The 15437-nt window shown below is 42.8% G+C and overlaps 1 protein-coding gene across 10 annotated transcripts in view; it reads right to left on the bottom strand.

Annotated features, from left to right (window-relative positions):
• The window catches only part of robo1 (roundabout, axon guidance receptor, homolog 1 (Drosophila)), a 229592-nt gene that overhangs the window by 38259 nt on the left and 175896 nt on the right, over nucleotides 1-15437 (bottom strand). For 8 of the 10 annotated variants that reach the window (XM_085184211.1, XM_085184214.1, XM_085184213.1 and 5 more), the window contains 4 exons: nucleotides 9537-9694; nucleotides 3285-3405; nucleotides 1536-1674; nucleotides 1235-1380 (listed from right to left, as the gene is read on the bottom strand). In XM_085184211.1, the coding sequence (XP_085040337.1) occupies nucleotides 1235-1380; nucleotides 1536-1674; nucleotides 3285-3405; nucleotides 9537-9694 (564 nt within the window). The remainder of the gene's footprint in view (nucleotides 1-1234; nucleotides 1381-1535; nucleotides 1675-3284; nucleotides 3406-9536; nucleotides 9695-15437) is intronic. The other 2 variants (XM_085184212.1, XM_085184209.1) reach the window with 1 other exon arrangement.

Below are 15437 nucleotides of genomic sequence, written 5' to 3'. Positions count from 1 at the left end.
GGTCAGCCAAAGAAAAGCCGATCACAACACGGAAAAGAGATGACAAATCGAGCCTGTTCTCACTCCCGAGGCGTAACATGGCGACGTTTTGTCACGTCCCGCGGCGTTCCTTAGGAACGCGAAAGGAGACTTTCGGCGTTCTTATGGTACGCGGCGGGTTATGGCTGAAATCCAGTGCAATGACGCTCCCGTGGTAATCAACGTTCCAGCCCTGTATTCCAGCCCTAAACCTAACCTTATCCCTAGCCCTAACCATAACCTTTTTCCTCACCTTAAACAGGACTTAAGCTATTTGAAGGAAAAGAGCGAACATGTGTAGATTGAGTCCATACGGTTCTCACATTTCCTCATTTTTCCGAGGTCGTCATTTAGGAATGTGGTGGGTAGCCGAAAACGTAATATGTTGACGATTTGTCACCTAGCCTAAAATGTTACGCTTTGGGAGTGAGAACGTGTTGGACAAATCAGACTATGAGGCAAAAAGAAAGCGCAGCTTTTTTGGTTTCATGGACAAAAGAATTTCTGTGGCTGGAATATGACGAGCTAAATATCATGATGTTCTGCCAGGTGTGTTGTGAGTTTCATTTGATTTCTGAGTCGACAAGCGCCTTTGTTACTGGGACCAGTCATTTTAAGAAAGACCCCATCAGAACCCATGAGAAATGCAAGAAATGCATTATTGCCCAGTCTGCAGTATCTTTCCCAGAACAAACACCAATTGCAAAAAAACATACTACAAATAAACCAAGCACAACAAGAACTCCTGAAAAAGCTGTTTAGAACAGCGTGCTATATTGCAAAGAGTGAACTACCATTGGCAGAATTTAGCAGTCTTTGCAAACTTCAAAAAGCAAATGGCCTCGATCTTGGTTCCACTTGCCTCTTACCCGTGACTTCAGTGAAAATTTCAGATTCAGGATCTGACACAGACTGATTCATGTTCTACACAGTTCTTACAAGTTCATAGAAATTTCTGTTCAATTAGAACCAAGTATTTGAGTTGATGGTTTTAATTTTTATACAGTTGTTGTGATTTGTATTTTAACAATTTTTTTGATTAATTTTTGTTTCCGTTACAATATTATACTTTAATGTATAATATTGTAAAGGAAACAAAACGTAAAAAAAAATTCTTTTTTTATTCGGGCTACTTAAATTTGTTTTGGGCTACCAAAAACTGAAGAATGCCCGCCCGAAGGGCTACCAGAGATTTTGAAATTTTGCGAGCCTTGACAGGAGTATTTTGTCTTACCGTGGACAGTGAGCGTAGCTGATGCCTCCGCCTTGCCCACCATATTCTCTGCCACACATGTGTAGGAGCCCACATCAGCAGAGACCAGACGACGGATCTTCAGGGTGTGGTCCTCGCGAATTTCATACCTAGATTAAAACAGGTACTCATATATCACATGTTGTCAAAGACACAAAAACAGTTGCAGACAAAGACAAAAGCGAGGGTGGATCAAACAAAGACGGGGAGTGTGTGACTTAGGCAGGTATTGTGGGATGAAAGGGGACCAGTTGATGAGTCAGACCTTCCTTTCGGCAGGTCACCATCATCTTTCCTCCAGCGGACAGTGGGAACTGGATCGCCACGGGCCTCACACCTGAACTCTACGCTTTGGTCCACTAATACCACCTGGCTACTCGGGCGACGGACAAAGCTGGGACGCTCTGCAGAGATGAAAAAGAGCACGTAAATGAACACACAGCAGTCCTTCAATCATGTTTTTTTAATAGAGCCGAAGCTTTGATTCCATAAAAAAAACCAAAAAAACAAAAAACAAATCTCAGATCTGTCTCAGTTCCATCCAAATAAATAAAAAAAAACTAAAAATAAATCACAGTGGAGAAAGTAAAAAAAAAGAAAGAAAAAAAGAAAAGGCAAAAACAGTCATTTTGTATTTATTTAAACCAAGGTGTCAGTGTTCATGCTAATATAATCTCTCATTATTATTCAGTTTCTAGTACGTGTCAGTTCAGTAAATGAGTTTTCTGATTTGCCTTCCTCTGCTGTTCACCATTTTCTCTCTTTTTAGTGCAACTTCCCTTTACTTTGCCCTACTTTACCAGATAAGCGCCACCACAAAGATTCAATGAGCTTAGACTTTTGAAAGTCAAATTGCTCGGGAAATCAATTTAGAGCACCTGCATGTGCCCAAATATTGATGTTTGGTGCTAGAGTATTTTTATTTGTAAATCCATCATAGATCCAAGCTATAGCAATATTTGAATCCCACCCCAACAAAGATAGACACCTATAAGACAAAATCCAGTATACTATAGAAGCCAGATGGTATATACCACTCTCGGTCTGACTCTCTCTGCTCAACAAGTCACAAAAGTTAAAAAAAAAAAAAAATTATATTAGTAATTTTAAGTATTGTCATAAAGAGGTTGTAGATAAATAAGAAATTCACATCTCTTAGTCTTAACACATTCCATCAGGTGGGACACGGTGAATGGACTGGTTCTTAACTAGTGCTCTTCTACTCAAGCAGGCGATGCACTTTTTATATAGGTCTCATTCAGCTTCTATCTAACATTCACATACACACCCGATCAATGCATTTGAGTAACTCTGGGTTCATTATCCTGCCCAAGGATACTTTGGCAAGCAGACTGGAACATCCAGGGATGAAACCACCAACATTCCAATTAGTAGATGACCTGCTGTACCTCCTGAACCACAGCCACATACCATGGTTAGTTGTTTTGTTTTGTTTTTTTTATTTAGAAAGAGGGGCAATACATATTAATGAACATTTAAACAAATCTAAGTTGTAAGGACAACTAAGAACTTAGATGAAGAATTTCTTGATTATGACACTCAGAAAAGTAGAAGGAGTAGCCCTTATGTATTCTGACTTTATTTCACTGTAATTTTCTTAGCTTGACAAAAGGTTTCTGGGGAAAGGAAATAAAGGAAGTGAAGAAGATGATGCTAAAAATCAGGAGTCTGGACATGTTCTGTGCTTAGGCCAGAGAGAATCAGGGTCAGAGGTCAGTTACGGTGAAACAAGATGCAGCTGGTTTGCAGGGAAGCTGCAGAGAACAGCCTGAGATTCATAATGAAGTGTGAGATTGGAGGTAATCTCACACTTCATCTGATAAAGGTCAGTGACACCATTTAGTAACCTGGGAGGGAGACGATCATAGCTTAACATCTGGACCTTTGTTTTTATTCTGCAGGCCAAAAAAGAGAAAAGAAAAGTGTGTGGCTGTTGCATGTTTTGGGGATAGCATTAGAAGCAGAAAAAAAGACAAAAATCTGAGGTACACACCAAGCACTGTAAGTTCAGCTATTTCGCTTTCACGTTCTCCAACCATATTTGTGCCGACGCACACATACTTCCCAGCATCGCTTTTCCGGGCATTTGTAATCATCAATTTCCCTCCACGTATCTGTGAAAGCAGAAGAGAAGGTGATAGGCTTTGTATGGAGAGAAAAATGGCAATATTAGTCTGAGAGACACTTGGGACTTGTTGTTGACACACAGAAAACAGCAAAGCCCAAACATTAGGAAACATTTCCTGATTGCACTCAAGAATTCCAGCGAGCATTTATGTACCAAAAGCCCATTACAACACCGTGATAAAATGCACTCACAAACATATAATGGCTTGATGGGAAAGAGGCTTTTCACTGGGTTTTTGCTTTGAGCTTACGGAGAGTCTGCTTGACTCTAAGCCACTATCAGCTGGCCTGTTTCTCCTCAGGGTACGCCAAGCTAAAGAATACTTTTCAAATCCAGCAGAACCACAGCTCACTGAGGTAACACCTGAGGCATTTTTATTATTTTTTGTGTATGTGCATACAACTACAAGTGAGAGCAAGTGGACGTTCATTCAAGCACACATGAACGACATACACGTATACACACCCACACACAGAGGAGAAAATGTGTGTTTGTCCAGGTGAATGTCATGTCTGTTATTTCCCAGGGCTTTGATTACAGGCCAGAGGAGATGCTTTGTTCTCAGGCAGTCGGAAAAGCAGTCCTGGTCCCAGCACAGGCCCCTCAGCCCTTCTCTCTGCTGACAACCATGCCAGTCAGCAGAGATGCACACAATAGCACGGTGCACGGTGATCTCTGTGCTCTGATAAAGCTTAAGGTTTTAAATGCACACATCAGCCTGCAAGACCAGGACCACCCTCTGCAAGCATGTAATGGATAGCTTCATTAGGGAACACCTGACAGAGAACTTGACACACAATATTGCAACAATCTGCTTCAGCCATGACCACCGTGTTAAGCCCGGTTACACATGTAGTCACATGCGTGCTAGGGCATCTCATCTATACCTGAAACAGCGTGTTTTCATCTGTTTTTGTAAAGTAGTTGCAATAAGTTTAACTTTCTTGAAGGACAACTTTGGACAGCAGACACATTCTTCTGGTTCTGCGGCATTCCTCGGCCCTTCACCCCTGATTAATATTCATGGTAAAGCAGGAGGCAGAGGGACTTGAAGAGGCTTGGAAGCCTGGCTTATTTAGGGCACCCTGTGGTGCTGGAGGGGTTTGAAGTATCATTATGTTACTGTTTGTTTGAGGAAAGGCTTAACAGCTAAAACACTGTGACACTCACAAAGGCCCAAGGTCAGGGCAGACCATGCAGCAGAGAAAGAGGGGGTGTACTGTTGGTTCCACAGGGCTTTGACATGAGGAACCACTTAAGGCCCCTGTTCCCTCTATCCATATCCTTACCTCTGTGAGTCTGTGGCAGTTTCCCATTCTCTGCAGGCATATTTGGAGTGCCAGAGCAGCAGGGACTCTGAGAGCTGGCTAAAGTAAATGAATGTAGCAGCGGTCCTCTTTTTTTCTGCATGCATATCCTCTCAACACAACACAGTGCAGCACACTGGCTGCTGAAAGCCCCAACAATCTGACCATTATCCCTGCAGTAGAGGGAGATGGCACTATCCTGTTGCCTTTTGTCTCATGTCATTTGGCAATGCTGATAATGCAAAAGCCCCCCATTCAGCACCAACTCTGTTGGTATTCACACAGCAGTTCATTTTCCAGGCCGATAATTAGCCACAACTACAGCACAAAACAAGAAGGACAATGTGCTGCATTTTGGCCATTTATGATGCTGCCGGCAGACTCTCTCTCTAACGAGACAATGGTCTAGGCTTAAATACTGGCATATTCTCTTTTTCTATTTAGTTGTTCCTCCCTTATTGTTCCTGGAAGACCATTTAGACAGAGTTGAGAGGGATGTGGCCAGCTGCTGCTAGTGGCACAGCAGCAGGGTAACTTACTTTTTATGGCTGTGGGAAACCTTTCGCATGAAGTCATGAATATATGTGAAATGGCGCACAAAGTAGGGACGTATACAATATCAGGCAGGTGGTTTTAATGCCGTGCTGGATCCATGTGTGTCACGGCATGCAGTGTGCAGTAGGTGTTTACGTATAGCTGGCTAAAATAGATAGCACAAAAGAATTCCGCGCACTCTCTCTTCCTTTCTGGAGTTCATTCCCTCCTTTTTAAGCTATATCCAATAAATCCAAGCCATCCCAAACCCAGTATAAAGTGCAGTGCAGAGAGAAAATCCCCACTGCAGGTGGTTTGGGACCTTGCTCTGATCAACAGTGATCACCAAGGAGACTGCACGTTTAAGCATGCTGCATGGTGGGAGAAGTGGATTGAAACAAACATAACAATGCAGACTAGATGGGGTGGGGTTTGACGAGCTCAGCTGTTCATTACATTAAAAAGACCTCTGCTTCTCCCTCTATGGTCATTCATTGCAACCAAATTTACTATACCATAAACAAGCTTGCCGTACGATTTTTCTATTTCTAATACAACTTGATCTGTTAACATCTGTCACCACAGTTGATTACACATATTCCGATTGCCATTCATGACGTCTGGCGCTACTTTTAAAGTGGTCATTTGGGAACACTCAATCTGTACGGTTTTGTACTTGACAGGAAGTTTACAGTGAGCAACACCAGCTGGTCCAGACTGTTTTTAGTTCCTCAGAAGGCCCAACATTGCTCCAAGCTACAAGGACACAACTGAGTCATTAAACAGCAGCATTGAAAACGTTTACTCAGAGAATTTCATCCAACAGCGGACAAAATCTCATATACTGCAGTAAGAATAAGTCATAGCTTCCACTATTCTGGATGTAAAATCAGTATTATTGCAGAAACGGGAACAGTTTATCCGTGTTGTTCTTAAATAGGCACAAACATGATTAGGTGGAAGAATGTGTGTGTGAGGCATGCATGACACAGAGATGAAACAGGACTGCTTTATCTTCAAAGTACGAGGTAGTCCAGTAGAACTCCAACCCATCTTGCCTCAATGACTACCGCCCAGTAGCACTCACCCCCATCATCACTAAGTGCTTAGAGCAGCTGGTCCTAGCACACTTCAAATCCTGTCTCCCCCCCACCCTGGACCCCCACCAATTCGCATACCGCCAGAACAGGAGCACAGAGGATGCAGTCTCCATCGCACTGCACTCTGTCCTCTCACACCTGGACAACAACAGCACATACGCCAGAATGCTGTTTATAGACTTCAGTTCAGCATTCAATACAATCCACCCCTCACAACTCATCAGAAAACTGACAGACCTGGGCATCAGTTCCCTCATCTGCAAATGGTTACTGGACTTCCTGACCAACCGCCCCCAACATGTCCGGCTGGATAACCACTGCTCATCTACAATCACAATGAACACCGGTGTACCACAAGGCTGTGTGATGAGCCCTTTCCTCTACTCCCTCTTCACCCACGACTGCAGACCTGCTGATGGTTCCAACACCATCATTAAGTTTGCAGATGACACCACGGTGATTGGCCTCATCAGTGACAACGATGAGGCCGCCTACAGGGAGGAGGTGGATCGTCTGGCTGAGTGGTGCGACAGAAACAACCTGCTGCTTAACACAGAGAAGACCAAGGAGCTCATCGTGGACTACAGGAGGAATGCTGACCCACATCCACCCATCCACATTAAGGGGACGGCTGTGGAGCGTGTGAGCAGCTTCAAGTTCCTGGGAGTCCACATCTCCGAGGATCTCATCTGGAGGACCAACTGCTCCAAGCTGGTCAAGAAGGCTCACCAGCGCCTCTTCTTCTTGAGGACTCTGAGGAAAAACCACCTGTCCTCAGACATCCTGGTGAACTTCTATCGCTGTACCATTGAGAGCATCCTGACCAACTGTATAACAGTCTGGTATGGGAACTGCTCTGCCTCGGACCGGAAGGCGTTGCAGAGGGTCGTGAAAACTGCCCAGCGCATCGCCGGAGCACCACTTCCTGCCATAAAAGACATATACAGGAAGCGGTGTCTGAAAAGGGCTGGGAAAATCATCAAAGACCCCAGTCACCCATCACATAGACTCTTCACCCTCCTGCCCTCTAGGAGGCGCTACAGGAGCCTCCGGACTAAGACCACCAGGTACCGGAACAGCTTCTTCCCCACAGCTGTCAGACTCCTGAACTCTGCCTCCTGACATCTGACCCACGTTAAACTCATGGACTGGACACACACACACCCACAACCACCTACACACACACACAATGGACAACCTACCCTCAAACACACAATAATAACATGGACTGAACCACCATTCACAATCACTAGCACTTTATATACCTCTGTAGAAATTATCCACATATCTCACTTATCTTAACTGCACTACTGTATAGTTCTGTGTAAATAATCATACGATAATTTTTAAACCTACAACTGTTTATAACTTGCATAGTTCACATTTCTGTATAACTGTATATCTCAGATTTCTGTATAGTTTTTTTTTTTTTTTTTTTTAAATTTCATATTTATATCCTGTTCATAGCCTGTACATAGCTTGTACTCACTACAGCCTGTACATACTTATAGTTATAGAATATTCATAACATACTTCATACCGTGTACATTATAACATACCATAATAGACCCATTTCTGTAACATACTTACATATCTATATTATTGCTAATATATATTGTAATATATCTATATCACTAAAGCACTTCTGGATGGATGCAAACTGCATTTCGTTGCCCTGTACCTGTGCATGTGCAATGACAGTAAAGTTGAATTCTAATTCTAATTCTAATTCTAGATAATAACCAAAACTGAAAGGGTAAAGGATGACAGAGATTAACATTCCTTTTATTTTACAGAAGATCAAATGTTGAACATGAATAGTTCTGATGTCAGTTTAAGGAGAGAACACTATCTGTGATGCAACAGCAGGCAAAGATAGCTGCTGTGCATACAATGGCCAGATATGCACTATATGACTGTGCAAATACTACACTAAATTCCTCCAGTCAACAAGGTCCAGTGTGTAGTGAAATTTTCGTGCTCCTCAATGACAACTGACTAAACTCAGAGACAGATATGATTTAATTCTCTTTAAACCAGATTATGCACTTGTTTCTTTCAATTATGCTGTGCAGCGTCCAGATTTCCTGAATGTGCAGCTTAGGAAAAAAAAAAACTGAGAAAGAACAGCTACACTGTTAAAGAGCTTGGGACTCAATATATCCAACCTCAATTCACCCTCGCTGTGCAAAACTGTGTTCAGTCATGAACAGCTCTCCGCTAAAGATAGCCAGCAGTGATAAATCACAATTCTGACCTGCCCAGAAAGTTTTATTTTATTGTGCACCAGTAGCCCAGGCTGGTTTTTCAGCGACAGACTGCAGGCATACTGAGTGGAACATCTTTATTAGTAGCTTATATTTATCATCTGGGCAAGATTAGATTTTCCATGACTGTACAGTTAAGTTCAGCACTTTGTCAGCACTTGGGGGGCCAAACTCTTTGATTGCCTAAAAATTGTACAATGTGCAGCCAGAATCTTAAAATCCATCTAGTCAGATTGTTAAAATGTGATCCAGGCGCATTACTAACTACTGCCTACTCACTGCCTGCTTATGTTAGCCAACTGCTGAGTTTGACTTGTAATTAAACCCAAGTAAAAATCTCCTGCTCAAGAACAATTACTACAGACACAAACTTGTGTTTGCTACAAAGTGTTTAAGCTAGGGATAATCAAGAAACATCTTCAGTAAGCAAGCATGTAGAGCTGACTGATACTGTTGTGCTGGCCTGGGTGCTATTTTAATTAAACTGAATAATTGGTGGTTTGGTTGTAAATGCAGATAGTTGTTGTTTTGATTCTGCAGTCAGTCCTGCTGCTGCTGAGTGCAACTTTCTTCGATTCCAGTCAGCTCATTTCTCCCTCCTGATCTACACTTCTCCTGGTTGATTTCACCAGTAGGCCATCCCTAATCAATGCAATGCTGCCAGCTAATGGAGCAAGACTAATTCCATACCTCAGTTATTAAGTGCAGAAGGCATCAAGATTGGGTATTTTGGGTTTGGGAATTGCTATTTGTGAATAATGAGCCGAACAAATCAATCTTTCAACAAACGCTGAGGTGGTGGTAATGACTTGACCTAGAGTACTAGGTCATTCTCTCTCATAGATTTAAACAGACATATACAAAGCAATCTCTAAGCTTCAGTACATGTCAGCGATAACAGTTACTTACAGTGATTCTCTCATCTCTGTCATCGATATTCACTCCATCTTTTTTCCATGATATGGTGGGTTCAGGATGTCCACGAGGAGGTTGACACTCCAGGACTGCCGGCTCTCCCGCTGCCACAATCACATCTGCAGGATTTTGTCTGAAGTCGTCGCGTAGAACTACGAGAAAACACACAAAAAAGGGAAACATTTAATGAAATGGTAAAATGTTTCCCTCTGGGGATGGTATGAAAAAGGAAGAACGAAAGAAGCACGCTATTGAGGTGTTTTTAAAAAAAACAACAACAACAACAAAAAACAACACTTTAAGTCAAGTTGTCTTAACACACAAAACTGGCTCTGCATCAAATGACAAAATGTTGAACATATCTCTCTTCTGATTTACTCCATGCAGAGGATCATTGTGTACTAAAGAGTGTGTTATTATTATTGCATCTTCATCTCTCCTTGACCTTTCATATTTAGATATTCTGAATTCAAGCACCCATTCTATTTTAACATGCTTGAAAGCCGACCGTAGATCACTGCCGCTCCTGTCTTTTTGATTTTCCCTGCTGGAGTCCTTTAAAATAGATGACACAGCCATGGAGTTTGATTTCTTTTGGATACACGAGTTCCACTGTTTGTCATTTAATTATTTCTGGTGGAGAGTAATTTGATAACGAATAGATGTGGAGGTTTTAAAATATGAACTGAGTAGTTCTGTATACGTGGCTGCACCTAAAAATCATTAGTCTTTGCCTCCCTGCCTAATCAGACTAGTAGATTAATATCATTAATAAGTGGACGTCGCAACAAAGTAGATCAATGCAAATCCACTTTCTGAGAGGCAGACAAACTTCATATCAATGAGCTCATAATGTGCAGTGTTAAAGATAAACTGGAGGTTTATTGAGCGGAGAGAAGGTTATGAAAAAGCAACAAGCTCCTTTTGGCAGACAGTGTGTGCCAGTAATCATGTTTCCAGCTCCAATGCATATATACATATAAAATATATAAAAACAGTGTCTGTATCCTGAAATTCAGGCCACACACTGAGTAGGGAAGATCAAGGCACTGTGTGCGTGTGCATTGCTATCTGTAGGTAAAACCTGAAAATTATGTGCAAGTTGTTCTGTCTGCATTTTGAGGATAAAAGTTGCACTTTAGCTATCTTTTTGTCTCAGGCTCCTTAGCTTGCTCTAAAGTCACCTCAGTCACAGATCAAAGTCAGGCTCACCGAAGGACCCCTCACCTACTGACAGCCTACAAATTCCTGACTAAACCCTTTAAGCACTTAATTGGTCATTGGCAAGCCCAGATACTGCTCTCTGGTTTTTGTAACACTGAGTATTCAGTCCATTAAAAGGAACTTTGTTTTAGAGGAAGATGGCCTGTAATGGCTTCCACAGTCCTGTTGCCTAATCACACCCACGCCTCCCCAGAAGCATCTAAATTCCAAAGCATGCGGCAGCATTTATCAGAAACAAAGCAAAAGGATTTACTGGATATTTTGTGAGTTATTTGCCATTGCACCATCAAGAGAAGGCATGGGTCCACAGATCTATACACACTGTGCTGTGTACAGTTGAAAGGCAATTACGTGTGTAACTCCCTAAATTTTCAGCCTCTCACTCTAATTCATCTCACACTCAGCAGTGCAGCTGTGTGCCGAGTTCGTGCTGTATGGTTAATAGCAGATCGAGTCATTCAGGAATGTAAACACCAAACATCCGATCCATTAGAGCGCCAGCTCCATCTGAAGAAACTGTCTCTGTTTGTATCAGCAAATCCAGCTTGTCCTTAAGAGGATTATTGTAAAAGTCAACCTAATGTACCAAGGTATAAATATGCTGCATCAGCTGGAGACATGGATTGATATTGATCAAGAATCTGTACATTGAAGATATGAGGGAAATCATATTTTTCCTTTGAGGTAAATACAGTCTTTCAGTGCCAGGGAGCGCGAGTTCAGTTAACTGTGACCTTAATTGCACACCGTCTTCTCTCACTGTGTCTCTACTTTCCCTGCTGAGCTCACTGTATCTCTTTTAGCTAATATTCACAGGCATCTGTCCCTCTGGAAAATAAAGAATGATATGCTCGGAGGAAAAGAGGGAAAAACGATGCTATATTGACTTGTTGGAGGCCCGAGGGAGAGCTGGCATCATTCAATGTTTACACCAACAGTGCAGTGATCCCCCCCCCCCCCCCTTCAACGGCACTCACTCCCCCACCTCACGGCCTTTCTCCACCTCCAAACCAACACCTCTTTGTTATAAACACAGCTGAGTGCAGCGCAGCAGACAACGCTGAACATCTGCGTAGTGGAAAACAAAATCCTCTGGGATTGAGGAGGAGTGAGCAAGAGGGAGACAGAGGCAGCCAGACAGTCTGTGAGATCGACAGACAGACTGAAATCTGGATGGGGTACAAAGCCCCAACTCTATCCCCAGAAGCCCTATCAGATCTGGGGCCGGGGCAGAATCATTTTTGCCTGCTCCCTCCAACTCATGTAAATAAAAGATCCAGTATTGCTCCTTCCTGTATTCACATATATCCCTGCTCGCCCCTTACAGCTCCTGTTTTGGGACCCAGAATTCTGGGGGGGAAAAAAAGTGATGCAAAGCACTCACACTACGTGCTGTCCTGTAAGTGTGTGCGGTGCAGTCTGTATCTGTGTTTGGGATAATGAGCCTACTCTACCATTCTGTCTCTCTAGTGAGCCTGCAGCTGTCCCCTTGCAGATAATATTTCCTGGGCTATTAACAGAGGGGCCAAACTCAGTGTGTGTGTGTGTGTGTGAGAGAGAGAGCGAGAGAGAGAGAGAGGAGTGTATGCGTGTACAGAGAGATTTTCAGTTTGTAGCTTAATATGTGGAAATGAGCCAAAGTCACAAGTCCCAGCATGAAGACGCCTCTTTGTCCGTCCTGGATTTGCACAAATATGCTGATGATGGGATGGAACAGAGTGGATATCCGGACCTGGACAGATATCAATACGCTTTGTCAAGGTAAAGGGATGCATTCTGCCCTGCATTTCCTCTTTTCAGGAGTGGAAGAACAAAACATGTTTTACCTCACCTGGCTGACATGGCTTGCTGCAAGACAAATAGCTGACTATGCATAAAAAAAGGGGAAAAAAAAACATTCATCAAAGCAGAGTCTTAGCTTGTAGCGGCAAACATCTGTTGGGCTATATTGTACTGTATAATAAAGCTGTCTCCAGGTCCACAGTAGCAAATTGGAGCTGTGTAGAAGCTAATGCAATTAGCTGCCATCATTTCTTGCATTCAAACCCTCCTTTAAAGGTCAGCTGAGATGGCTGCTCTCAGTTCTGAAAACTAACAGGTTCATCACCCCCATAAGCTATCCCCTGTCCGTCCACACACACACACGCTCATTTACACATATAAACACACACTCTTTTCCTCAGGAAATTGAAAACAGATGTTTAAATGTCAAATTAAAATGAGATTCCCGTGCTGCCCTCCAACATTAATGAAAATGAAGACTTAATGCCACACACCAGTCTGGGTGGGAAGATCAGATGAGCTTTGTTCTGAGGAAATTAAACCAAGTAAAACAAGCTCCTCACAAATCTTTAGAGGGATACAAAAAACAGACCCACCAGGGAATTAAAGGTTTATCAGAAGGCACCCGCACTCAATCCCACAGAGACACAGAGCACAGCGTGGGTCTCGCCTTTGGCTTTGGCTTTTTCCTCAAAACAGAATGGACATGGCTATCTCCACAACGGAAGCAGCGGGAATGACAGGAGAGGAGAAAGTGAATTAATGAGAGGAAGAAGAAAAGTAGAAACAAAAGGAAGAAGAGACTCTGCTCAATATATAATGCAAGACCGCTTCCTTTTTATCCATCCTGGTTTCCTCAAGGTAGTTCAAGTTCACAAGCTGCAACATTGTCGGGCTATCAGGGGCCAAATATCATCAAATACTACCTGAGGATATTAGACAGAGATGAATGTGCAGCGCAGCAAACACCAAGAAAAATATCAAATGGCTACGCAGCCCCAGATGTTCCTGGTTATAGGTGACTGCTTAAATCCTCAGCTGTAGCAGAAATGCATTGTTTTTTTTTCTTTTGCACTGCAGGAGTATTTACTATTAAAGTGTCTCTATGATTCAACATGATTGAGATGTTAAAGTCTTTGTACACGCAAAATATGTACATAAGAAATGTTTAAAAAAATGGAAATAATAGTTTACATGTAATGAAAGAAAACATCTACTAAATCTCTTCTTTTCTGGTCAAATAACGGATTTATGTGAAATCATTAAACTTAAACTAAAGCTTACAGTGGATGAGCTCCCCTCCAGTCCATTTCTACTGACTATTCAACATAAATCCTCTGCCCCATCATGAGTGTTGTTTACGCCATAAGCACAAACCTGACCTAATCACAGTGTGGCTCTGTTGTATGCTTCCGTACTGATGCTCTTCACCTTGCCTCCAGCTCTGTCCTGCGATGCAGACAGCTCTCATTCGCTCACTCAATGCAACTCTCCAACTTTGTCTTTAAATTTCTCTCCCCCCTCTCAGCATTTGACCCCCTTATCTTACCTCTCTTTCGGCTCACACACATTGAGCGGCTTATATCAAAGACAGGCTTATAGCAATGGTGTGTTAACCCATGGCACTCCACTGCAAAGGCTGTTGCAGGTGGATAATTTGCCAGAGGCGTGCATACTGTGTGTCTCTGCTTGCACTGTATAAATCTGTTTTTTTGCTGGTGGGTGTGAAGATATAACAGGACTCCTGGTGCACTCTGGAGAATCGCTGCCTCCCGCCTCCTTCTTGTTTCTTTGCTCCCCTCTGACCCCACCACCAGAGAGTAGAGACTGGACACAGCAGACGCGCCTCTCTTTCTGGATCTGACTGGCGTTCTTCTGCTCTGAGCTTATTTCCTCTTGCCCACCGTGCAGAAAGTCTTATCCGTCTGTCCAACAGCAGGCAAGCCACACTGACCATGCAGATAATGCTGTCTTGGACAGATGATTGCAGATACAAACTTCCAACTCATGAATATATATCCAAATACAAAGATAAAAACTGACAAACCGGGCAGCTGAAAAAAAAAGAGCTGACATCATCGTGAAGCCATCACAGATTTTCCACTTGTAAATGTTTTGTTCTTTAAAGAATTGATTCATAGCTTTCGCATTTATATTTAAATTCTGGGTTTATAAATCACATAGAAACCAATCAAAGCTCCCCAGACAACCGTGACATTCAGTATGAGGTCACATCTGCAGAGTCACGTCAGTAAAAATGCTTGACAGCCTATGTGCATGGTTGACCGTAAGATATCTCATGCACACCCGTAAATATGTCAACAAGAGCAGAAGGACTATTACCCCACTGGCCTTTAGGCTTTGCACCTGCACGCCCCGAACATCATGAGGTCATCCTACAGAATGTGATGTCATGTCACGGAGCAGAGACAGGATGTCCCGATTACTCCTACAAACAGAACTAGCTTGAACAATAAAGTATGGGAGTCCTTTTGTAAACAAAGAAAACTCAGGCACAGCCCTCAACATGTATTCACAGCTTGTCTTACTTGTCTTTGGTATCAAGATACAAAGGAGGAATCACTGCGGTTTAACGTTACTGGAAGATTTCTCAACAACTGGTTTGTTGAGGGTGATACACAGACACATAAATACAAACCAAGCCATGTAGGGAAATATGCCAGCTTAGCCGATGTGTTTTCGTGTGTTGGATAAAGGCATTTTTATTACACTAGGCCAAGTGATTTCAGTAACGGACACTGGCAGGCAGGGCAGATGGCTTTGCGAACCCTTAGGTGACACACCAGAGGGCTTGTCCGAGCTCGCTCTGGCCCAGCGAAGCTGCCAATGCAGAGGGTTCAATCTCGGCACCTCACCCTCTATACACTT

The sequence above is a fragment of the Neolamprologus multifasciatus genome, chromosome 14 (assembly GCF_963576455.1).
Source record: "Neolamprologus multifasciatus chromosome 14, fNeoMul1.2, whole genome shotgun sequence".
NCBI lineage: Eukaryota > Metazoa > Chordata > Actinopteri > Cichliformes > Cichlidae > Neolamprologus > Neolamprologus multifasciatus.
This window is presented reverse-complemented; position numbering and strand designations above follow the sequence as displayed.